The 25869-nt window shown below is 44.1% G+C and overlaps 3 protein-coding genes across 3 annotated transcripts; 2 read left to right on the forward strand and 1 right to left on the reverse strand.

Moving 5' to 3' along the window:
- Positions 1 to 302: 302 nt before the first annotated feature.
- LOC138350793 (uncharacterized) lies at positions 303 to 1358 on the forward strand. Its single transcript, XM_069302227.1, has one exon. The coding sequence runs from the start codon at positions 303 to 305 to the stop codon at positions 1356 to 1358; it is 1056 nt and encodes a 351-aa protein (XP_069158328.1).
- Positions 1359 to 2005: 647 nt separating this feature from the next.
- LOC138350794 (putative uncharacterized protein ENSP00000383309) lies at positions 2006 to 5019 on the forward strand. The gene is made up of 2 exons (XM_069302228.1): positions 2006 to 2207; positions 3968 to 5019. Exons 1-2 carry the CDS (start codon positions 2006 to 2008, stop codon positions 5017 to 5019), a joined length of 1254 nt encoding a protein of 417 aa, XP_069158329.1.
- Positions 5020 to 16048: 11029 nt separating this feature from the next.
- Positions 16049 to 16879, reverse strand: LOC138350795 (mucin-21-like). Its single transcript, XM_069302229.1, has one exon. It carries the CDS (start codon positions 16877 to 16879, stop codon positions 16049 to 16051), a length of 831 nt encoding a protein of 276 aa, XP_069158330.1.
- Positions 16880 to 25869: the final 8990 nt, after the last annotated feature.

Consider the following 25869-nt stretch of genomic DNA (forward strand, 5'->3'; position numbering starts at 1 on the left):
TTCAAAAAGCATGTTTTTCCCGTCACAGCCGGGATATCTATATAGTATGTGTATAAAAACCCGCTCGGATGGGAATGTAACGTTGTGTGAAAATTTGAAAGCAATCGGAGAAGAAATTTCGGAGATTAGCGATTTTGAACAAATGAACATTTCCATTTTTATTTATATATATTATTATTATTATTATTATTATTATTATTATTATTATTATTATTATTATTATTATTATTTTTATTTGTCTTAATATTATTTTATAGGAGTTCAACCAGTCGTAACAACCGTCACAGATTATTCTGAGCGAGATGACATTGAGTAGTTTACTCCACAGAGACGACACCAGAGGCCGTTTACCCCACGAGACGACACCAGAGGGCCGTTTACCCCACGAGACGACACCAGAGGGACGTTTACCCCACAAGACGACACCAGAGGGCAGTTTACTCCACGAGACGACACCAGAGGGCAGTTTACCCCACAAGACGACACCAGAGGGCAGTTTACTCCACGAGACGACACCAGAGGGCAGTTTACCCCACAAGACGACACCAGAGGGCAGTTTACCCCACAAGACGACACCAGAGGGCAGTTTACTCCACAGAGACGACACCAGAGGGCAGTTTACTCCACGAGACGACACCAGAGGGCAGTTTACTCCACGAGACGACACCAGAGGGCAGTTTACTCCACAGAGACGACACCAGAGGGCAGTTTACTCCACAGAGATGACACCAGAGGGCAGTTTACCCCACGAGACGACACCAGAGGCCGTTTACTCCACGAGACGACACCAGAGGGCAGTTTACCCCACGAGACGACACCAGAGGCCGTTTACTCCACGAGACGACACCAGAGGGCCGTTTACTCCACGAGACGACACCAGAGGGCAGTTTACTCCACGAGACGACACCAGAGGGCAGTTTACCCCACGAGACGACACCAGAGGGCAGTTTACCCCACGAGACGACACCAGAGGGCAGTTTACTCCACAGAGACGACACCAGAGGGCAGTTTACTCCACAGAGACGACACCAGAGGGCAGTTTACCCCACGAGACGACACCAGAGGGCAGTTTACTCCACGAGACGACACCAGAGGGCAGTTTACTCCACGAGACGACACCAGAGGGCAGTTTACTCCACGAGACGACACCAGAGGGCAGTTTACTCCACGAGACGACACCAGAGGGCAGTTTACCCCACGAGACGACACCAGAGGGCAGTTTACTCCACGAGACGACACCAGAGGGCACTTTACTCCACGAGACGACACCAGAGGGCAGTTTACTCCACGAGACGACACCAGAGGGCAGTTTACTCCACAGAGACGACACCAGAGGGCCGTTTACTCCACAGAGATGACACCAGAGGGCAGTTTACTCCACAGAGACGACATCGGAGGACCGTGTAGTCCACGAGACGACACCAGAGGGCAGTTTACTCAACGAGACGACACCAGAGGGCAGTTTACTCCACAGAGATGACACCAGAGGGCAGTTTACTCCACGAGACGACACCAGAGGGCAGTTTACTCCACGAGACGACACCAGAGGGCAGTTTACTCCACGAGACGACACCAGAGGGCAGTTTACTCCACAGAGACGACACCAGAGGGCAGTTTACTCCACAGAGACGACACCAGAGGGCAGTTTACTCCACAGAGACGACACCAGAGGGCAGTTTACTCCACAGAGACGACACCAGAGGGCAGTTTACTCCACAGAGACGACATCGGAGGACCGTGTAGTCCACGAGCACATCAGAGGTTAGGCACACTTACAAGTTATCACACGTTAAGCACGAGTGAGTGAATACACGAGTCATTCTGCAGAATTGAATTAGGTCAAGAGACTCTGAACATAAAGCTCGAAGCCGTTGTATGTGAAAGTGCTGACCAGAGGTTCCTGCTCCACTTAATAATACAGCTCCAGCTTACACTATACATGTGTATCCAGGCAGATTATTATGTATATGTTGCCAAGGCGTCCCCATGTTGCCATGGCGATGCCATGTTGCCAAGGCGTCCGCATGTTGCCAAGGCGTCCCCATGTTGCCATGGCGACGCCATGTTGCCAAGGCGTCCGCATGTTGCCAAGGCGTCCGCATGTTGCCAAGGCGTCCCCATGTTGCCATGGCGACGCCATTCTCGCATGACAGAACTAACAATTTCTGCTGGAATGAAGACTTTTGAAAAGTTGAAGTTAGTGTCAGGTGCGGTAGTGTAGACTTAGTAGCGCAGTATTTAACAACTTAAATCATTATCTCTAAATGACAATAAAATTTATGTTCTGTTCCTTGTAGGAACATACATTATCAATATTTCACTCCTCACCTCACTCCCCCAACACACACAAACACACACACACACACACACACACACACACACACACACACACACACACACACACACGAGTCTGTACACCTGTTGATTGGCGGTTGTGAGGCGGGACCAAAGAGCCAGAGCTCAACCCCCCGCAAGCACAACTAGGTGAGTACAACTAGGTGAGTACAACTAGGTGAGTACACACGCACACAGTCTATAACGCAAAAATTATGAGGAGGATTGAAACTGAGGATGATAGTAGAAGGCTACAAGATGACCTAGACAGACTGAGTGAATGGTCCAACAAATGGCTGTTGAAGATCAACCCGAGTAAATGCAAAGTAATGAAACTAGGCAGTGGAAACAGGAGGCCAGACACAAGATACAGAACAGGAGATGAAGTTCTTAATGAAACGGACAGAAAGAAAGATCTAGGAGTTGATATCACACCAAACCTGTCTCCTGAAGCCCACATAAAGAGAATAACGTCTGCGGCATATGCGAGGCTGGCTAACATCAGAACAGCGTTCAGGAACCTGTGTAAGGAATCATTCAGAATCTTGTAAACCACATATGTAAGACCAATCCTGGAGTATGCGGCCCCAGCATGGAGCCCGTACCTTGTCAAGCACAAGACGAAGCTGGAAAATGTCCAAAGGTATGCCACTTGACTAGTCCCAGAACTAAGAGGCATGAATTACGAGGAAAGGCTGCGGGAAATGCACCTTATGACACTGGAAGACAGAAGAGTAAGGGGAGAAATGATCACAACCTACAAAATCCTCAGAGGAATCGACCGGGTAAACAAGGATAAACTATTCAACACTTTTGGTACGCGAACAAGGGGACACAGGTGGAAACTGAGTACCCACATGAGCCACAGAGACGTTAGAAGGAACTTTTTCAGTGTCAGAGTAGTTAACGGATGGAATGCATTAGGCAGTGATGTGGTGGAGGCTGACTCCATACACAGTTTTAAATGTAGATATGATAGAGCCCAGTAGGCTCAGGAATCTGTACACCAGTTGATTGACAGTTGAGAGGCGGGACCAAAGAGCCAAAGCTCAACCCCCGCAAGCACAAATAGGTGAGTACAAATAGGTGAGTACACACACACACACACCGGACTTACGGGGGCCGGTGGCTGACTGGACAGCACGCTGGACGCGTGATCCTGTGGTCCCGCCTTCGATTCCCGGCGCTGGTGAGAAATCATGGGCAGAGTTTCTTTCACCCTGATGCACCTGTTACCTAGCAGTAAACAGGTACCTGGGAGTTAGTCAGCTCCCAGTTGGGGGTTGCTTTTTTTTTTTTTGGGGGGGGGAAGTAGTTAGTAAACAGTTGATTGACAGTTGAGAGGCGGGCCGAAAGAGCAGAGCTCACCCTCCACAAGCACAACTAGGTGAATACAGCTAGGTGAATACACATCCGAGGGTAAAGAGGCAGGTCCCAGGAGCTATAGCAGCTCGACCCTTCGCACAAGTTCGGACATTACACGGAAATCGTAGTCCTTAATGGCATGGTTCGATTCCCGGCGAGAGAGAAACAAATGGGCAGTTTCCTTCACCTGATGCTGCTGTTGACTTAGCAGTAAACTCTCCTTCGTGACTCTTCTACGAGACTCTCCTACACTTCTCTCCTACACGAGTCTCCAACACTGCAACACGACTCTCCAACACGACTCCCCAACACGACTCTCCAACACGACTCCCCAACACGACTCTCCAACACTCCAACACGACTCTCCAACACGACTCTCTAACACGACTCTCCGTCACGACTCTCCATCACGACTCTCCATCACGACTCTCCAACACGACCCTCCATCACGATTCTCCAACACGACCCTCCATCACGACTCTCCATCACGACTCTCCATCACGACTCTCTAACACGACTCTCCATCACGACTCTCTAACACGACTCTCCATCACGACTCTCCATCACGACTCTCTAACACGACTCTCCATCACGACTCTCCATCACGACTCTCCATCACGACTCTCTAACACGACTCTCCATCACGACTCTCTAACACGACTCTCCATCACGACTCTCCATCACGACTCTCCATCACGACTCTCTAACACGACTCTCCATCACGACTCTCCATCACGACTCTCCATCACGACTCTTCAACACGACTCTCCAACACTCCAACACGACTCTCCAACACGACTCTCCATCACGACTCTCCATCACGACTCCAACACTCCAACACGACTCTCCAACACTCCAACACGACTCTCCATCACGACTCACCATCACGACTCTCCAACACTCAAACACGACTCTCCAACACGACTCTCCAACACTCCAACACGACTCTCCAACACGACTCTCCATCACGACTCTCCATCGCGACTCTCCATCACGACTCTCCAACACGACTCTCCAACACTCCAACACGACTCTCCATCACGACTCTCTAACACTCCATCACGACTCTCCATCACGACTCTCCAACACTCAAACACGACTCTCCAACACTCAAACACGACTCTCCAACACTCCAACACGACTCTCCATTATGACCCTCCATCACGACTCTCTAACACGACTCTCCAACACGACTCTCCAACACGACTCTGCTACACGACTCTCCAACACGACTCTGCTACACGACTCACCAACACGACTCTGCTACACGACTCTCCAAGCCCTAACACGACAAACAGTCCATGTGTGGTGAGAGAGTGAGAGTGAGGTGAGGTGCAATAGTGAGGTGAGGTGTGTGATGAAGAAGTGAAACAATGAGGTAACACGGTGAGTGAGTTCAGGTGATAAGGAAAGAGAGAGATGATATAATGAAGTGAATAAAAAAGGTAAAATAGTTTGTTTTTTTTGTGAGGTGAGATGAAATATGAGGTAAAATGATGAAGCGAGACATGAGGTGAAAGACAAAGATGAGACACGCACCAGAAGTGAGGAAAGACAAAAAAATTCTCAAAGTAGGAAAATATGTAGTGAGAGAGAGAGAGAGCGCCTTTTTGCCCTCATTATCACTTAAGCTTAGTAAGCTGGTAAAACTTTATCAGCTTATCCTGATTACACAAAACTAATAAAACACTGGGACAAATGCCTTTAAAAGTCTATGTTAACATTTTTCCTGACCTTTTCACGTGTATATAAGCACAGAAATATGCAAAATAGTTGTTGTGCCACGATGTTGTGTCGAGTCGTGAAAATGTCGTGTCACGATAAACAGTAAGGCTCGTGAAATTTAACTTTCCCTCGATAATCAATAACCCGCCTGGCCTCATATATCTCAGTGTAAATAGGTCTAGCGTAGAATTGAAATCTAAGTGAAATCCACTAGTTTACTGGGGCGAATTCAACCCGTCCTCTTAAAAATAACGTCGCTTTTCGCTTGTGTGCGCGCTATGGCAGAAAGTGGTCGTAATTTGAAATGAAATCGACTCACAAAAGTGACGTACTGTCCGTACTTTCTATTTGAGTCGTCCTGCTTACTCGGTAAGGTTTGAAGAGGAAACTTTCAAATAACGTTTTTCATAACGTTTTGAAACTTATGAGAATTTCCTGCACACCTAACCTCCCAGAGGACCCTTAACTTACTGTTGTTGAAAAAAAAATCCCAAATTTATTTTCATTTTTTTTCATTTTCGAATTACGTTCACTTTCGGCCATACGGGCAAACGGCCAAAAGCGACGTTATTTTTAAGAGGACAGGTTGATTTTTAAGAGGACAGGTTGGGCGAATTATCAACAGAACACCGCTTTTTATATACACAAATCTCTTATTAGGCCCGATTTGCCTAATAAGCCAAGATTTCATGAATTTATGTTTTTCTAATTTTTTTTCAAATGAAATGATAAAGTTATCCATTTCATTATGTTGAATGAATTTTTTTTAATTTGAGTTAAAACTGACGTAGATATATGACCGAACCTAACCAACCCTACCTAACCTAATCTATCTAAACTACGTGTCATCCTCTAAATCACCCAGAGATCAGTGAAGGTGGCTACAAGCTGACCCCCAGTCAACCGACAGTACGAACACTGTGCAATATATGACTCCACACGCAGTACAGAAAACAATCAGAATAATACTATATTGTTTTAGGTAATAATCAACTCGGGAACATACACAGATGTTCACTACACAAAATATAGTATTATATATATATATATATATATATATATATATATATATATATATATATATATATATATATATATATATATATATATATATATATATATATATATATATATATATATATATATATATATATTAGTATATTTTTTGGTAGCAGTCTTTCCTGTAGACATATATTATTAAATATGACCGAAAAAGTAAGATTAATAATTCTAACACGAATTTTCTCAATCTTTCGTACATTACGCTTCACTGTTGGAGGTAAATCAAAAATTAATTCTCCAAAATTCATTTTTATTTCTAGTCTGACACGACACGGGCGCGTTTCGTAAAACTTATTACATTTTCAAAGACTTTAGTTCACAAATACACAACTTAATAGAACTTACGTATCTCCGATTTTATATCTACATTTGAGTGAGGTGGAAGGGGTGATGTGGCATTAACACAAGACAGAACAAGATGTGGCATTAATAGGGTATTAATTTCATCAACACAAGACAGAACAAGAGTATTAATAGGGTATTAATTTCATCAACACAAGACAGAACACGAAACAATGGATATTGAATAGAAGTGTTTGTAGAAAGCCTATTGGTCCATATTTCTTGATGCTTCTATATTGGAGCGGAGTCTTGAGGTGGGTAGAATATAGTTGTGCAGTAATTGGCTGTTGATTGCTGGTGTTGACTTCTTGATGTGTAGTGCCTCGCAAACGTCAAGCCGCCTGCTATCGCTGTATCTATCGATGATTTCTGTGTTGTTTACTAGGATTTCTCTGGCGATGGTTTGGTTGTGGGAAGAGATTATATGTTTCTTAATGGAGCCCTGTTGCTTATGCATCGGTAAACGCCTAGAAAGAGATGTTGTTGTCTTGCCTATATACTGGGTTTTTTGGAGCTTACAGTCCCCAAGAGGGCATTTGAAGGCATAGACGATGTTAGTCTCTTTTAAAGCGTTCTGTTTTGTGTCTGGAGAGTTTCTCATGAGTAGGCTGGCCGTTTTTCTGGTTTTATAGTAAATTGTCAGTTGTATCCTCTGATTTTTGTCTGTAGGGATAACGTTTCTATTAACAATATCTTTCAGGACCCTTTCCTCCGTTTTATGAGCTGTGGAAAAGAAGTTCCTGTAAAATAGTCTAATAGGGGGTATAGGTGTTGTGTTAGTTGTCTCTTCAGAGGTTGCATGGCTTTTCACTTTCCTTCTTATGATGTCTGCTACAAAACCATTGGAGAAGCCGTTATTGACTAGGACCTGGCTTACCCTACAGAGTTCTTCGTCGACTTGCTTCCATTCTGAGCTGTGGCTGAGAGCACGGTCGACATATGCGTTAACAACACTCCTCTTGTACCTGTCTGGGCAGTCGCTGTTGGCATTTAGGCACATTCCTATGTTCGTTTCCTTAGTGTAGACTGCAGTGTGGAAACCTCCGCCCTTTTCCATGACTGTTACATCTAGAAAGGGCAGCTTCCCATCCTTTTCCATCTCGTAAGTGAAACGCAGCACGGAACTCTGCTCAAATGCCTCCTTCAGCTCCTGCAGATGTCTGACATCAGGTACCTGTGTAAAAATGTCATCAACATACCTGCAGTATATGGCCGGTTTCAAGTTCATGTCGACTAAGACTTTTTGCTCGATGGTACCCATGTAGAAGTTTGCAAACAGAACACCTAGGGGAGAACCCATTACGACCCCATCTACTTGCTTATACATGTGCCCATCCGGGCTCAAGAAGGGTGCCTCTTTAGTACAAGCTTGGAGTAGTTTCCTCAGAATATTTTCTGGTATGTCAAGAGGAGTACAGGCTGGATCACGATACACTCTGTCGGCTATCATTCCGATTGTCTCGTCCACAGGTACGTTGGTAAACAGCGATTCTACGTCCAACGAGGCTCTTATCCCTGTGGCCCGTGTGCCCCGCAGTAAGTCAACAAATTCCTTTGGAGACTTCAGGCTGAAGGCGCAAGGAACATAAGGAGTCAGCAGGCCGTTGAGTCGCTTCGCCAGTCTGTACGTGGGTGTGGGTATCTGGCTAATGATTGGCCGAAGTGGGTTTCCAGGCTTGTGTGTCTTGACATTTCCATACGCATATCCAGGTTTATATTCCCCAATGATCTTTGGCGGGTGGAGTCCGGATTTCTTGGCGTTCACAGTTTCGATCAGTTTGTTGACCTTTGCTTTTAATTCGGCTGTAGTGTCCTTCGTTACCCTTTGGAACTTAGTTTGGTCAGAGAGTATGATGTTCATTTTCGCCAGATATTCGTCTTTTTTAAGAATGACATATATTGGCGACTTGTCACCTCTCCTGACAACTATCTCCTTGTTCTCACGAAGGCTTTTAGCTGCCGCTTTAAGCTCGGGGGACAGTATGGTGCTTCTGTAATTGCCTCGATTCTTTCCTCCTTCTGCAATAAGTTCTGCTTGTAAGGTATCTTTGGTAGTGACCTTCTTTTGTGTCTCGAGGTCGAATATGTCGTCCAACAGAATTTCCAACTCTACTTTCCGGGCCATCTCACTCGGTCTGGACATAACATGACAGTTTATGCCCAGATTTAGGAGAGTGATTTGGTCCTCAGTGAGGTTAATTCCTGCAAGGTCCAGGAAGCCATCTCTTGGTCGTGGAATTGCCATAGGTCCTCCATATAAAGTTGTTAGTTTCTTGATAATCCTTGTTTCAGTGCTGAGGTGATGTTGGTCTGTGAGGATGTCGAGGTGTTGTTCAATGCGGGTACGGATACTTTCGTCGATGTTGCTATTTCTCCACTCGTTTGTAGCATGAAGTAGTTGCGTTTTGTTGTCTTTGATTTCATTCTCTGCCTTGTATATCTGATCACGAATCAGATCCTGGCGATATTTTATCGTGAAGGCTTGATTCCTTGCTGCTGGGTCGTGCGCTTTAATATTAGTATATTTTGGTAGCAGTGTTTCCTGTAGACATATATTATTAAATATGACCGAAAAAAGTAAGATTAATAATTCTAACACGAATTTTCTCAATCTTTCGTACATTTCGTTTCACTGTTGGAGGTAAATAAAAAATCAATTCTCCAAAATTCATTTATATTTCTAGTCTGACGCGACACGAGCGCGTTTCGTAAAACTTATTACATTTTCAAAGACTTTAGTTCACAAATACACAACTGAATAGAACTTACGCATCTCCGATTTTATATCTACATTTGAGTGAGGTGGTAGGGGTGATGTGGCATTAACACAAGACAGAACAAGATGTGGCATTAATAGGGTATTAATTTCATCAACACAAGACAGAACAAGAGTATTAATAGGGTATTAATTTCATCAACACAAGACAGAACACGAAACAATGGATATTGAATAGAAGTGTTTGTAGAAAGCCTATTGGTCCATATTTCTTGATGCTTCTATATTGGAGCGGAGTCTTGAGGTGGGTAGAATATAGGTGTGCAGTAATTGGCTGTTGATTGCTGGTGTTGACTTCTTGATGTGTAGTGCCTCGCAAACGTCAAACCGCCTGCTATCACTGTATCTATCGATGATTTCTGTGTTGTTTACTAGGATTTCTCTGGCGATGGTTTGGTTGTGGGAAGAGATTATATGTTCCTTAATGGAGCCCTGTTGCTTATGCATCGTTAAACGCCTAGAAAGAGATGTTGTTGTCTTGCCTATATACAGGGTTTTTTGGAGCTTACAGTCCCCAAGAGGGCATTTGAAGGCATAGACGACGTTAGTCTCTTTTAAAGCGTTCTGTTTTGTGTCTGGAGAGTTTCTCATGAGTAGGCTGGCCGTTTTTCTGGTTTTATAGTAAATTGTCAGTTGTATCCTCTGATTTTTGTCTGTAGGGATAACGTTTCTATTAACAATATCTTTCAGGACCCTTTCGTCCGTTTTATGAGCTGTGGAAAAGAAGTTCCTGTAAAATAGTCTAATAGGGGGTATAGGTGTTGTGTTAGTTGTCTCTTCAGAGGTTGCATGGCTTTTCACTTTCCTTCTTATGATGTCTTCGACGAAACCATTGGAGAAGCCGTTATTGACTAGGACCTGCCTTACCCTACAGAGTTCTTCATCGACTTGCTTCCATTCTGAGCTGTGGCTGAGAGCACGGTCGACATATGCGTTAACAACACTCCTCTTGTACCTGTCTGGGCAGTCGCTGTTGGCATTTAGGCACATTCCTATGTTCGTTTCCTTAGTGTAGACTGCAGTGTGGAAACCTCCGCCCGTTTCCATGACTGTTACATCTAGAAAGGGCAGCTTCCCATCCTTTTCCATCTCGTAAGAGAAAGGCAGCACGGAACTCTGCTCAAATGCCTCCTTCAGCTCCTGCAGTTGTCTGACATCAGGTACCTGTGTAAAAATGTCGTCAACATACCTGCAGTATATGGCCGGTTTCAAGTTCATGTCGACTAAGACTTTTTGCTCGATGGTACCCATGTAGAAGTTTGCAAACAGAACACCTAGGGGAGAACCCATTACGACCCCATCTACTTGCTTATACATGTGCCCATCCGGGCTCAAGAAGGGTGCCTCTTTAGTACAAGCTTGGAGTAGTTTCCTCAGAATATTTTCTGGTATGTCAAGAGGAGTACAGGCTGGATCACGATACACTCTGTCGGCTATCATTCCGATTGTCTCGTCCACAGGTACGTTGGTAAACAGCGATTCTACGTCCAACGAGGCTCTTATCCCTGTGGCCCGTGTGCCCCGCAGTAAGTCAACAAATTCCTTTGGAGACTTCAGGCTGAAGGCGCAAGGAACATAAGGAGTCAGCAGGCCGTTGAGTCGCTTCGCCAGTCTGTACGTGGGTGTGGGTATCTGGCTAATGATTGGCCGAAGTGGGTTTCCAGGCTTGTGTGTCTTGACATTTCCATACGCATATCCAGGTTTATATTCCCCAATGATCTTTGGCAGGTGGAGTCCGGATTTCTTGGCGTTCACAGTTTCGATCAGTTTGTTGACCTTTGCTTTTAATTCGGCTGTAGTGTCCTTCGTTACCCTTTGGAACTTAGTTTGGTCAGAGAGTATGATGTTCATTTTCGCCAGATATTCGTCTTTTTTAAGAATGACATATATTGGCGACTTGTCACCTCTCCTGACAACTATCTCCTTGTTCTCACGAAGGCTTTTAGCTGCCGCTTTAAGCTCGGGGGACAGTATGGTGCTTCTGTAATTGCCTCGATTCTTTCCTCCTTCTGCAATAAGTTCTGCTTGTAAGGTATCTTTGGTAGTGACCTTCTTTTGTGTCTCGAGGTCGAATATGTCGTCCAACAGAATTTCCAACTCTACTTTCCGGGCCATCTCACTCGGTCTGGACATAACATGACAGTTTATGCCCAGATTTAGGAGAGTGATTTGGTCCTCAGTGAGGTTAATTCCTGCAAGGTCCAGGAAGCCATCTCTTGGTCGTGGAATTGCCATAGGTCCTCCATATAAAGTTGTTAGTTTCTTGATAATCCTTGTTTCAGTGCTGAGGTGATGTTGGTCTGTGAGGATGTCGAGGTGTTGTTCAATGCGGGTACGGATACTTTCGTCGATGTTGCTATTTCTCCACTCGTTTGTAGCATGAAGTAGTTGCGTTTTGGTGTCTTTGATTTCATTCTCTGCCTTGTATATCTGATCACGAATCAGATCCTGGCGATATTTTATCGTGAAGGCTTGATTCCTTGCTGCTGGGTCGTGCGCTTTAATATTAGTATATTTTGGTAGCAGTCTTTCCTGTAGACATATATTATTAAATATGACCGAAAAAGTAAGATTAATAATTCTAACACGAATTTTCTCAATCTTTCGTACATTTCGTTTCACTGTTGGAGGTAAATAAAAAATCAATTCTCCAAAATTCATTTTTATTTCTAGTCTGACGCGACACGAGCGCGTTTCGTAAAACTTATTACATTTTCAAAGACTTTAGTTCACAAATACACAACTGAATAGAACTTACGCATCTCCGATTTTATATCTACATTTGAGTGAGGTGGAAGGGGTGATGTGGCATTAACACAAGACAGAACAAGATGTGGCATTAATAGGGTATTAATTTCATCAACACAAGACAGAACAAGAGTATTAATAGGGTATTAATTTCATCAACACAAGACAGAACAAGAGTATTAATAGGGTATTAATTTCATCAACACAAGACAGAACACGAAACAATGGATATTGAATAGAAGTGTTTGTAGAAAGCCTATTGGTCCATATTTCTTGATGCTTCTATATTGGAGCGGAGTCTTGAGGTGGGTAGAATATAGGTGTGCAGTAATTGGCTGTTGATTGCTGGTGTTAACTTCTTGATGTGTAGTGCCTCGCAAACGTCAAACCGCCTGCTATCACTGTATCTATCGATGATTTCTGTGTTGTTTACTAGGATTTCTCTGGCGATGGTTTGGTTGTGGGAAGAGATTATATGTTCCTTAATGGAGCCCTGTTGCTTATGCATCGTTAAACGCCTAGAAAGAGATGTTGTTGTCTTGCCTATATACTGGGTTTTTTGGAGCTTACAGTCCCCAAGAGGGCATTTGAAGGCATAGACGACGTTAGTCTCTTTTAAAGCGTTCTGTTTTGTGTCTGGAGAGTTTCTCATGAGTAGGCTGGCCGTTTTTCTGGTTTTATAGTAAATTGTCAGTTGTATCCTCTGATTTTTGTCTGTAGGGATAACGTTTCTATTAACAATATCTTTCAGGACCCTTTCCTCCGTTTTATGAGCTGTGGAAAAGAAGTTCCTGTAAAATAGTCTAATAGGGGGTATAGGTGTTGTGTTAGTTGTCTCTTCAGAGGTTGCATGGCTTTTCACTTTCCGTCTTATGATGTCTTCGACGAAACCATTGGAGAAGCCGTTATTGACTAGGACCTGCCTTACCCTACAGAGTTCTTCGTCGACTTGCTTCCATTCTGAGCTGTGGCTGAGAGCACGGTCGACATATGCGTTAACAACACTCCTCTTGTACCTGTCTGGGCAGTCGCTGTTGGCATTTAGGCACATTCCTATGTTCGTTTCCTTAGTGTAGACTGCAGTGTGGAAACCTCCGCCCTTTTCCATGACTGTTACATCTAGAAAGGGCAGCTTCCCATCCTTTTCCATCTCGTAAGTGAAAGGCAGCACGGAACTCTGCTCAAATGCCTCCTTCAGCTCCTGCAGTTGTCTGACATCAGGTACCTGTGTAAAAATGTCGTCAACATACCTGCAGTATATGGCCGGTTTCAAGTTCATGTCGACTAAGACTTTTTGCTCGATGGTACCCATGTAGAAGTTTGCAAACAGAACACCTAGGGGAGAACCCATTACGACCCCATCTACTTGCTTATACATGTGCCCATCCGGGCTCAAGAAGGGTGCCTCTTTAGTACAAGCTTGGAGTAGTTTCCTCAGAATATTTTCTGGTATGTCAAGAGGAGTACAGGCTGGATCACGATACACTCTGTCGGCTATCATTCCGATTGTCTCGTCCACAGGTACGTTGGTAAACAGCGATTCTACGTCCAACGAGGCTCTTATCCCTGTGGCCCGTGTGCCCCGCAGTAAGTCAACAAATTCCTTTGGAGACTTCAGGCTGAAGGCGCAAGGAACATAAGGAGTCAGCAGGCCGTTGAGTCGCTTCGCCAGTCTGTACGTGGGTGTGGGTATCTGGCTAATGATTGGCCGAAGTGGGTTTCCAGGCTTGTGTGTCTTGACATTTCCATACGCATATCCAGGTTTATATTCCCCAATGATCTTTGGCAGGTGGAGTCCGGATTTCTTGGCGTTCACAGTTTCGATCAGTTTGTTGACCTTTGCTTTTAATTCGGCTGTAGTGTCCTTCGTTACCCTTTGGAACTTAGTTTGGTCAGAGAGTATGATGTTCATTTTCGCCAGATATTCGTCTTTTTTAAGAATGACATATATTGGCGACTTGTCACCTCTCCTGACAACTATCTCCTTGTTCTCACGAAGGCTTTTAGCTGCCGCTTTAAGCTCGGGGGACAGTATGGTGCTTCTGTAATTGCCTCGATTCTTTCCTCCTTCTGCAATAAGTTCTGCTTGTAAGGTATCTTTGGTAGTGACCTTCTTTTGTGTCTCGAGGTCGAATATGTCGTCCAACAGAATTTCCAACTCTACTTTCCGGGCCATCTCACTCTGTCTGGACATAACATGACAGTTTATGCCCAGATTTAGGAGAGTGATTTGGTCCTCAGTGAGGTTAATTCCTGCAAGGTCCAGGAAGCCATCTCTTGGTCGTGGAATTGCCATAGGTCCTCCATATAAAGTTGTTAGTTTCTTGATAATCCTTGTTTCAGTGCTGAGGTGATGTTGGTCTGTGAGGATGTCGAGGTGTTGTTCAATGCGGGTACGGATACTTTCGTCGATGTTGCTATTTCTCCACTCGTTTGTAGCATGAAGTAGTTGCGTTTTGTTGTCTTTGATTTCATTCTCTGCCTTGTATATCTGATCACGAATCAGATCCTGGCGATATTTTATCGTGAAGGCTTGATTCCTTGCTGCTGGGTCGTGCGCTTTAATATTAGTATATTTTGGTAGCAGTCTTTCCTGTAGACATATATTATTAAATATGACCGAAAAAGTAAGATTAATAATTCTAACACGAATTTTCTCAATCTTTCGTACATTTCGTTTCACTGTTGGAGGTAAATCAAAAATCAATTCTCCAAAATTCATTTTTATTTCTAGTCTGACGCGACACGAGCGCATTCGTAAAACTTATTACATTTTCAAAGACTTTAGTTCACAAATACACAACTGAATAGAACTTACGCATCTCCGATTTTATATCTACATTTGAGTGAGGTTGAAGGGGTGATGTGGCATTAACACAAGACAGAACAAGATGTGGCATTAATAGGGTATTAATTTCATCAACACAAGACAGAACAAGAGTATTAATAGGGTATTAATTTCATCAACACAAGACAGAACACGAAACAATGGATATTGAATAGAAGTGTTTGTAGAAAGCCTATTGGTCCATATTTCTTGATGCTTCTATATTGGAGCGGAGTCTTGAGGTGGGTAGAATATAGTTGTGCAGTAATTGGCTGTTGATTGCTGGTGTTGACTTCTTGATGTGTAGTGCCTCGCAAACGTCAAGCCGCCTGCTATCGCTGTATCTATCGATGATTTCTGTGTTGTTTACTAGGATTTCTCTGGCGATGGTTTGGTTGTGGGAAGAGATTATATGTTCCTTAATGGAGCCCCGTTGCTTATTCATCGTTAAACGCCTAGAAAGAGATGTTGTTGTCTTGCCTATATACTGGGTTTTTTGGAGCTTACAGTCCCCAAGAGGGCATTTGAAGGCATAGACGACGTTAGTCTCTTTTAAAGCGTTCTGTTTTGTGTCTGGAGAGTTTCTCATGAGAAGGCTGGCCGTTTTTCTGGTTTTATAGTAAATTGTCAGAGCACCGTCGTCAGTGTGCGGATGCACTCGCTAACTTCTGGCCAGTATGTGGGTGTGAAGACCAATATTCGTACCCTGGGGATGCGCCTGCGGTCGGACATTTCCTCATCGGTCCGGCTTTTAGGGTACTTCGTTCGGGTGTAATATGCACGGCAACCACGGACTTGTTTTCGTTGTGGACAGTTGGGCCATCAAGCTGCCGGGTGCACTGTGGATGCGGTTGCCTCTGTGAACATGTTCAAGGAAGAGGATTTCCCGCCGCTCCCTCTGGAGGAGGACTCCGGGGGTGAGAAGGTGAGTGTCCCGTGGATACTGCGCCTCCCCCTGAATCCCCTGTCCTTCCTTCGGTTGTTGAGGACCCTCCTCCGGGTGTTGCCGTGCCGTCGGATGTTCTTCCTGATCCCATTGCTGTCCCCGCTGCTCCGGATGAACTTCCGGGCGATCTCTGTGCGTCGTTGGCGCTCTTCTCTTCCTCGTCCTCTGCTCCTGCGCCTAACCTTGTGCCATCGACTTGTGTTCCGTTTGTGGTGGGTGCTGGGGTGGCGGTGCAGCCGCCTGCTGTGTGCAGTCCGGTTCCACCAGTGGTTGAGGCTCCTGCTGTTCTGTGTCGGGCAGCGGTTCGTCCGTCTGGTAGTGCCCGTGTTTCTGGATGCAGCTCGGATGATGTCCGCCCGGAGCCCAAGCATTCCCGGTGTTCATCTTCTGCCTGGGCTGATGTTGGTGACTTCAGTGACTGTGGGTCTTCGGGTGCTGAGATGGATCCGGGTGCATCGGTGTCTACGGAGTTAGTGGTGGCGAAGGTCCATGTGCCTACTGGTGCTGGTGCCCGTGTGTCGGTCGTGCCTTCTGTTCCTTCGCCTCCAGGGGGCTCTCCGCAGTAGGGGGTGGTGGCTTCCGCCGCCAGGGATGGTATGGATACTGGTCCTGGGCATGGCCAAGTGGTTACCTTACGGAAGGATGCGCGCCGTTCGGTGCCCGTGGCCGTGGGTGCCCCATGTAGTGGTGCCCTTTGTAAAGTGCGCTCCTGTGAGGGTGTGCGTTGGAGACATGGAGGACGTGTTGCCGGCATCTGTCATGCTGCCGGGTCACTGGGCGTTGATTACCGAGTTATTCCTGTCGGATAACCGGACTGCTTTCATGCTGGGCAGGTTCCAGTCATGTGGAGCCGCGTGGCGACTATGCGCCTCGTCAGCACTACCATCTGGTTCCCTCTGTGCGAGTGTTTGTTTCCAGGATTCCGGAGGTTATGGCTTCACCAGTGGATGAGCTAAACCCTAGGCAGTGGTTGCTCTGGGAAGCGTTCAATGTGCGGTTCCTGCGGGCCCGGTTCCCGGGCAAGTATGTCCACTGATTATCTGTTTCTTTGATTATGTAGTGCTGTGTGCCCCCTATGGCTGTACATGTTTGCCCTACTGTGGTTTGTGCTCATGCCTCTCCTTTTCTTTATATGCGAGGCCGGTGTTTAGTTGTGAATGTACTTGTTTACATGTTTATGTTGAAATTGTGCCCTGTGTGGCTTGTGTTTTTTCCTTATGGCTTGTTGTATATGTTGATTTTCTTGTTACATTTTATGTTATTATATTTATGCCTTACCTGTACGTCATGATGCTTATGTTTGTTTGTTTCATGTGTTATTATGATTTGTGCAATTGCTTGCTTGTTTACATTGTTTTCTCTTCTGTTCTGTTTTGTCTTGATGTATGATGTTTTTCTCTTGTAATGCTTGTTGTTTGTACTGTGCTGTCGGTCCTTCTGGCCCATGTTTTTTTTGTTTCTGCTGTGTTATTCTGTTTCTTCGTTTGTTTTATTGTATTTATTATCTTTAACTTGCATGCTTGCATGTAAAAATAAAAAAAAAATAAAAAACTTCACTATCTCCTGGAATGTGAAGGAACCAACGACCTTATAAGAGCAATAAGTGTCCCTGAATTTTGCAGTAACCACTATGAAGTCATCAACACTGCCACTCTTCTGGTCAAAAAAGGTGTCCAGCAGCTGGACACCCTCATAAACACAGTCAAGTAGTGTCCTCCTCCGCAACAGCAGCCTGACGATTAAATGCGACCTCAAAACACTGAAAAGATTTACTGAATAAAAAATTGTACCACATACGGGCTATTGATGCCCGTTCCACCTCTTGGGTGGCTTAATCTTTATCAAACAATCAATCTTTCCTCTTAAACACAAGCTACAGCCCCGCTCCTACGACACGTAAGCCCACTACGGGCTCACCATAGCCCGTGCTACTTCAAACTCTTTGTTCAGAGTAGCTGAATCTTAAGCAACAACATGATGTCAGAGGGTGAGGTGAGATAAAATACGAGGTAAAAATATGAAGGGAGACATGAGGTGAGAGACAAAGATGAGACACGCACCAGAAGTGAGGAAAGAAAAAAAAATACTCAAAATATAAAAATATGTAGTGAGAGAGAGCGCCTCTTGCCCTCATAATCACTTAAGCTTAATAAGCTGGTAAAAATGTATCAGCTTATCCTGATTACACAAAACTAATAACAAACTCCGGGACAAATGCTTTAAAAAGTCTATATTAACATTTTTCAAGACTTTATCAAGCGTATAAAAGCTCTGAAATATGCAAAATAGTTGGGTTTTGCTGTGAATTTCAGCTGAAGGTCTATCAACGGCGAGAGGGTTATTAAGGCCACCACAAGAGCTTACTAACTACCCAGCACTTATACAGTAGTCAAGAACACAGCTGAGCTGTGCAGTAAACTGACTTTACATACACCTAAAAGCAAGGTATACACTTCTTTGTGAACAGGTGACTGAAAAATAGATGTTAGTCAATCCAACAATACAAGAAGAGTTTACTCTGCATTAAAAAAGTCTCCAGAGGCGTTCGTGTAGGCGCAAAAGTAGACAATGCAAGGTCAATATAAGTCAATGCAACAAGAGTTTACTCTGCATTAAAAAAGCCTCAAGAGAAGTTGGTGTAGGCGCAAAAGTAGGCAGCGGTGCGGGTACGATAAGCGTGGTAGTTATAAAAGTGGAGGCCAAGAACAGTTAGCGCGGCCTCAACTTTGGCCACAAGCCCCCGGCGGTGGGCGGTCGTCTTCCTGAATGCAAATTTAATGCAAGTTTTCTAATTTACTCCAGAGGCTCGCGGTGCTGGTTTTACTTTATAAAAGGTATTCACCTAGATGTACTTACCTAGTTGAGCTAGTGGGGGTTGAGCTCTAGCTCTTTCGGCCCGCTACTCGACTGTCAATCAACCTTTCTTTCACACACACACACACACACACACACACACACTGGTCGGGAGAATTGTGTTTGCGGGGGTTGAGCTCTGGATCTTTGGTCCCGCCTCTCAACCGTCAACCACCTGATGTACAGATTCCTGAGCCTACTGGGCTATATCATATCTACATATAAAACTCTGTATGAAGTCAGCCTCCACCACATCACTGCCTAATGGATTCCACCTGTTAACTACTCTGACACTGAAAAAGTTATTTCTGACGTCCCTGTAACTCATTTGGGCACTCAGTTTCCTCCTGTGTCCCCTTGTTCGCGAACCATCCGCTTTAAACAGTTTATCCTTATCTACCCTGTCAATTCCTTTGAGAATTTTGTAGGTAGTGATCATGTCTCCCCTTATTTTTCTGTCTTCCAGTGTCGTGAGGTGCATTTCACGCAGCCCTACCTCGCAACTCATGCCTCTTAGTTCTGGGACAAGTCTAGTGGCATACCTCTGAACTTTTTCCAGCTTCATTTTGTGCTTGACACGGTACGGGCTCCATGCTGGGGCCGCATATTTCAGGATTGGTCTTACATATAAGGTGTAGAAGGATCTGAATTATTCCTTACACAGGCTCCTGAAGGCAGTTCTGATGTTAGCCAGCCTCGCGTATGCCGCAGATGTAATTCTTTTTATGTGGGCTTCAGGAGACAGGTTAGGTGTGATATTAACTCCTAGATCTTTCTTTCCGTCCGTTTCATAAAGTACTTCATATCCTATTCGATATCTTGTGTCTGTCCTCCTGTTTCCACCGCCTAGTTTGCATTTATTTACCTTGCATTTATTCGAGTTGAACTTTAGTAGCCATTTGTTGGACCATTCACTCAGTCTGTCTAGGTCATCTTGTAACCTCCTACTATCTTCCTCTGTTTTAATCCTCGTAATATTTGCATCGTCAGCAAACAATTAGAGGAACGATTCTATACCATTTGGGAGATCCTTTACATATATCAGAATCAGTATATGTCCAAGAACTGGACCCTGCAGGATTCCACTGGTGACGTCTCGCCAATCTGAGACCTCACCCGTCACAGTGACTCTCTGTCTTCTGTGGCTTTGGTACTCCCTTATCCAATGGAGTACCTTCCCTTTCACTCCAGCCTGCACCTCCAGCTTTTTAACTTGCCTTCTGTGTGAAACTGCATCACAGGTTTTCTGGCAATCCAAAAATATGCAGTCTGCCCATCTCTCTCTTGCCTGATTTTTGTTGCCTGGTCGTAGAATTCAATTAATCCTGTGAGGCAGGACTTGCCATCCCCCTGAACCCATGTTGATGCTGTGTTACAAAGTTCCTTCGTTCCAGATGCTCCACTAGCTTTTTTGCACATTCTTCACCATCAACTTGCATGGTATGCAAGTTAGAGAGACTGGCCTGTAGTTCAGTGCCTCTTGTCTATCCCCATTCTTGTATATCACATTAGCCGTCTTCCAAATTTTTGGCAGTTTCCCTGTTACCAGTGATTTGTTATACACTATGGAGAGAGGCAGGCACAGTGCTTCTGCTCCTTCCTTTTGTATCTAAGGGGAGTTTCCATCTGGGCCTATAGCCTTTGTCACCTCACACTCTAGCAAAAGCTTCCTTACATCCCCCACTAGTAATCTCAAACTCTTCTAGTGGTTCCTGGTTAACTATTCCCTCTCTTATCTCTGGAACTTCTCCTTGCTCTTATGTGAAGACCTCCTGGAATTTTTTATTCAGTTCCTCGCACACTTTGTTGTAGTTTGTAGTGAATCTGTCTGACCTATTGCTCAATTTCATTACCTGTTTCTTTACTGTTGTTTTTATCCTGATGTGGTTGTGCAGCAATTTAGGTCGAGTCTTTGCCTTGCTTGCGATGTCGTTGTGATGTTGCTGCTTGCATATTGCACAACACTGCTTCCACACTTCCTTGCGATGTGTGTGTGTTGTAGTTGTACTTTGTGTGTGTGTGTACTCACCTAATTGTGCGTGCGGGGGTTGAGCTGTGGCTCTTTGGTCCTACAGGTTCCTGAGCCTATTGGACTCTATCATATCTACACATGAAACTGTGTATGGAGTTTAGCCTCCACCACATCATTGCCTAATGCATTCCATTTGTCAACCACTTTGACACTAAAAAAGGTCTTTCTAATATCTCTGTAGCTCATTTGGGCACTCAGTTTCCACCTGTGTCCCCTAGTGCGTGTGCCCCAGGTGTTAAATAGCCTGTCTTTATCTACCCTATTAATTCCTTTGAGAATCTTGTATGTGGTGATCATGTCCCCACAAATTCTTCTGTCTTCCAGCAACGTGATGTTTAATTCCCTGTAGTCTCTCCTCGTAGCTCATACCTCTCAGCCCGGGTACTAGTCTGGTGGCAAACCTTTGAACCTTTTCCAATTTAGTCTTATGCTTGACTAGATATGGACTCAATGCTGGGGCTGCATACTCAAAAGATTGGTCTGACAAAGGTGGTAAACAAAGTTCTGAATGATTCTTTACACAAGTTTCTAAATGCTGTTCTTATGTTGGCCAACCTGGCATATGCTGCTGATGTTATCTTCTTGATATGGGCTTCAGGGGACAGGTCTGGCGTGATATCAACCCCTAAGTCTTTCTCTCTCACTGACTTGAAGAATTTCCTCACCCAAATGATATCTTGTATTTTGCCTCCTGCCCCCTTCACCTATCTTCTTTACATTACACTTGCTTGGGTTAAACTCTAACAACCATTTGTTCGACCATTTCTTCAGTTTGTCTAGGTCTTCTTGAAGCCACCTCAAGCAGTCTTGCTCTGTCTTAAACCTTCTCATAATTTTGGCATTGTCAGTAAACATTGAGAGGAATGAGTTTATACCCTCCGGGAGGTCATTTACGTATATCAGCAACAGGATAAGACCAAGTACAGAGCCCTGTGGGACTCCACTGGTGACTTCACGCCAATCTGAGGTCTCACCGCTCACTGTAACTCTGCTTCTTATTGCTTATTGCCATTATCCACTGGCTTATCCAGAGCCAGACTAGGCTCTGTCTCTAAAGAATGTGAAGGGTCTGCGATAGTGATTTTTTACAGATTTTGATGAATATAGAGTTCCAAGAATACGGGCCTGGTGTAGATTGCATAGGAATACTGTCTATGGCTTCTTCAAAGTTCACTGTGGATAGGGTGACATCTAATATATGATTTGATGTTAACATCACATCCATGAAAAAATCATTTGGATTATCAATCTACAGTGTGTTTAGTGGTTTGCTGAAAACAGAGTCGTATTAATTCCTCAGTATTTCGCTCATTTCCTTGTTGTCATCAATGAACGTTCCATCTTCCTTTCGCAGGGGCCCGATATTATAAGTGATTTTTTATCTTGATTTTGCATATGAGAAGAAAATGTTTGGATTTCTCTCTATTTCACTAATAGCCTTTTGCGCTCTTTGCCTCTCCTGGGTTTTATATCATCCTTGTAGCTTTAGTTCAATCGTTTCTATTTCTCTGCCTGGTCTTCGTCGTTCTTGAGATAGTGTGTGATTTTCAAGTTGCTCCGTGATTCGTTTTCTGCGCCTAAAAGAGAGAACACCGTTCCCGTTCCAATCTGCATCTCTTCCTGTTTTTTCTTAGGGATATGCAGTTTGAGTATATTTCTAGCACTACTGAGCTTATTTTTTCCAGGCACTGGTTCAGGTTTGCATTTTCTAGTTTTTCTTCTCAGTTTATTTATGTGAAGTCTTGGTTTATTTGCTCCCAGTTTATCTGTTTATTATTGAAATTGAATTTGCTGAATTCTCCTCTACTGTGACTCGGGTCGGATTTTGCAAATCTATTCCTCATGCTTGGCAGAACTTCAATTAATTTGTGATTTGAGTAACAGGTATTTGTAATCATTATGTTCCTGATCAATTCTTCATTATTATTGAAAATGAAGTCCAGAATGTTTTCCTTTCCAATTGGTTCTACTATTTGCTGGTTTAAAGCAAATCAGTCGCACATTCGTAGCAGGTCATTTGTATGTGACTGTTCATTTAGGCTACTTCCCGGAATTCTCGCAGATATAACTGCATTAGCTAGGGTCTTCCATATTAGGTGCAGTAGGTTGAAGTTCACAAGCAGGATGATGTTTGAGGCTGAATTTTGAGGTTTTCTAAGCAATGTTCTATTTTCATTTGTTGGCCATTAAACTGCTTAGGATATGCCTCCGGTGACTTATATACAAGGACAATAACTACATTTAGGATCCCTATTTTGATTATCAGCACTTCCACCATATCGTTTGTGGTGTTTAGCAGCTCAGTACAGATGAGTGTCTTTGATGTACTGTCTGACCCCACCCTGTAGCCTGTATTTCCTGTCACATTTGGAAAGATTGTACTCCGAACTCCATATTTCACCATTATGGTAGTCCTTTATGTGGGTTTCCGTTAGGGCTGCAAACACTATATTTGCCTCATGTAGTAGGCCAGCTATAAAGTGAACTTAGTTAAATTTGCGTGGTTTTATTTCCTGAATGTTGGAAAATAAAAATTATGTTATCATGTTTGTGGAAGTGCTGGATACTGTACTTTGTGTTAATATCTCAGATTCTGGTAGGGACACTGTATTTGTGTCCTCTCTAGCATTTGACCGAGTTGGTGGTAGAGTCTGGACATTTTTAGCCATTCATCTCCCCTTCCTCTTGCTAAAATCATCCTGGTAAATAGTGATGTGGTTGCTTTCATCGAGGCGGTCTGACGGTTTTATTCGCCTTGTACTTCTTATATGGAACGTTGAACAGCGCTCCCGACCCTGGCGCCTCGATCACGCTCTGGTCTGGCTCCGTGACCGTGCTGGGATCTGGCTCCAAATCTGATTGTACCTGGGTGTCCTGGACAATTTGTCTGAAAATATTCGAGATTTCTGTGCAGGCAATTAGAAGTGATTCTCTGTGCTCTGCTGGGGTTTTATCCAGAATTGCGATCATCTTCAAGACAGTAATATTATCCTTTTTGCTGACCCAGTACACAGAGTGGTCTCTGAGGCCAATTTTTCTAGCATTATTTGTGATGTTGGCACATTTACTATGTATGGCTGATGAACATAGTCGGCACTGTAAGCTCTGCTGGTAATCTACTTCTTTGTTGCATTCTGTGTTCATCTTTACTAAAGGCACTTTTTACTGAATACTTGTGGTCACTGGTGGTGATAAGGCAGTGAACCAGAGGGTGTTGACAAGTGGTGAAGGGTGGGAGGGCGATCCTACACAGCTTACCGTGTACCCAGGTCAAGCTCTGTGGCCACTGTACACAGCGGCCACGATCTGTGTTGCCTCACTATTGCAGTGAATTTTCCACATGGCAGTTTTTCTACCCTTTCAGACCTTTATGTCTGTTGTGTTACTGTTCACTAAAGTCCATGTATACCGAGATGGATACATGTAAACATGGGGTTCCTGACACTACGCTCTCACACGGTCTGGTGCAGGTGGTTATTCTCTATTTTAACACAGTTTGAAGTTCTAGTGACATCACTATTTTCTTCTTTCCTAAATGTAGTTATACACTTTGTGATTCTGTGATCCGTATTCCATCACTAACCTTTTAATGTCATAGTATATTTAGTTTTTTTTGCGGAGCATGCAAACCCACACTGGTGGAGGTCTCCAGCAACACACTGGCAGACTTCCACACAGGCTTATAACAAGCTTTAACAGACGGACAGTACTTCCATCTCCTAACTCAACTTGGCCATCCCGGGGTACATTGGTCCAATGACCAATATTTCGCTATCACAGAAAAATAAGTCTACACTGACTCGGCCACTTGTTCCCATTGGAACACATCTTGAGTTATCAGGATTGCCCTGGGTGAACTGATTTCTGTCGACCAAGATACCACCACATCACTTCAGAGGAGAAAAATGTGGTTATTAAGGAATAAACTACATGGCTGTCAATATGATAACAGCTATCCACTGGGGAACAGAAAAGGGGGACGGGTGCATCCAACAGATGGCGTCAATATCGCCACACCACTTCTAAAAGAATTTTAGTTTCCTGAAAAAAATTTGCATTTTAGGTGCGTGACATGGCATCACCACATTTGCAACTCCTTTAATGTGTACAATACAATACACAATACTGTTGGAGGTGTAGGCTCCATCTGGTTAACCCGATATTCTTCCAACGGAACTGCGTTAAAAAATGTTAAAAGATTATTGTCAGATCTGACCAAAATTGGATATCCATTATTCGTCAAATAGACGTCAAAAGGTTGCACAGCACTCACCAGGTCCACGTTTTTTTCCTCACTGAATAATTCCGTTGACAATCTGTTATGAACTCATCGTAATTGGGTTCTTTTAAACTCTCTGACCCTTCTCAAATCCAGAGATCTCTAACCTTGGTGGAAATGCAGTGTAATGTTTAAGATAAGATAAATGAAATTGCACTTAAAACCATCCCTTATTATTATGTACAACTACCACTATAAACACTCCTCTGGCGAGGTCTTCCATCAAATCACTAGCCCTCACGCTAGCTAGCTTCCACGGTAACGTCTTCAAGCACCACCCCACTAGCCCTCTCGCTAGCACGTTCAAACAGGGAATTCTTCCAGCGCTCCATTAGCACTCTGGCTAGCACGCTCAAACTGAAATCTTCCAGCTCTCTACTAGTCCCCTCGCTAGTATGCTTAACCAATGAACTCTTTCACCGCTCCACTAGCTTCCTCGCTATTACGATCCAGTAGAAGCGTCCCAAGGTCGACCTGTGTACTGCTTCACGGTCTCTGCTTCTCTCCCGTATGCCACTAGTCACAGGTGGCATACCTCCCAGAACAGCAGACTAGAAGATGGGAAACTAATATTAGTGGG

This window comes from Procambarus clarkii, chromosome 47 (assembly GCF_040958095.1).
Source record: "Procambarus clarkii isolate CNS0578487 chromosome 47, FALCON_Pclarkii_2.0, whole genome shotgun sequence".
Classification (NCBI taxonomy): domain Eukaryota; kingdom Metazoa; phylum Arthropoda; class Malacostraca; order Decapoda; family Cambaridae; genus Procambarus; species Procambarus clarkii.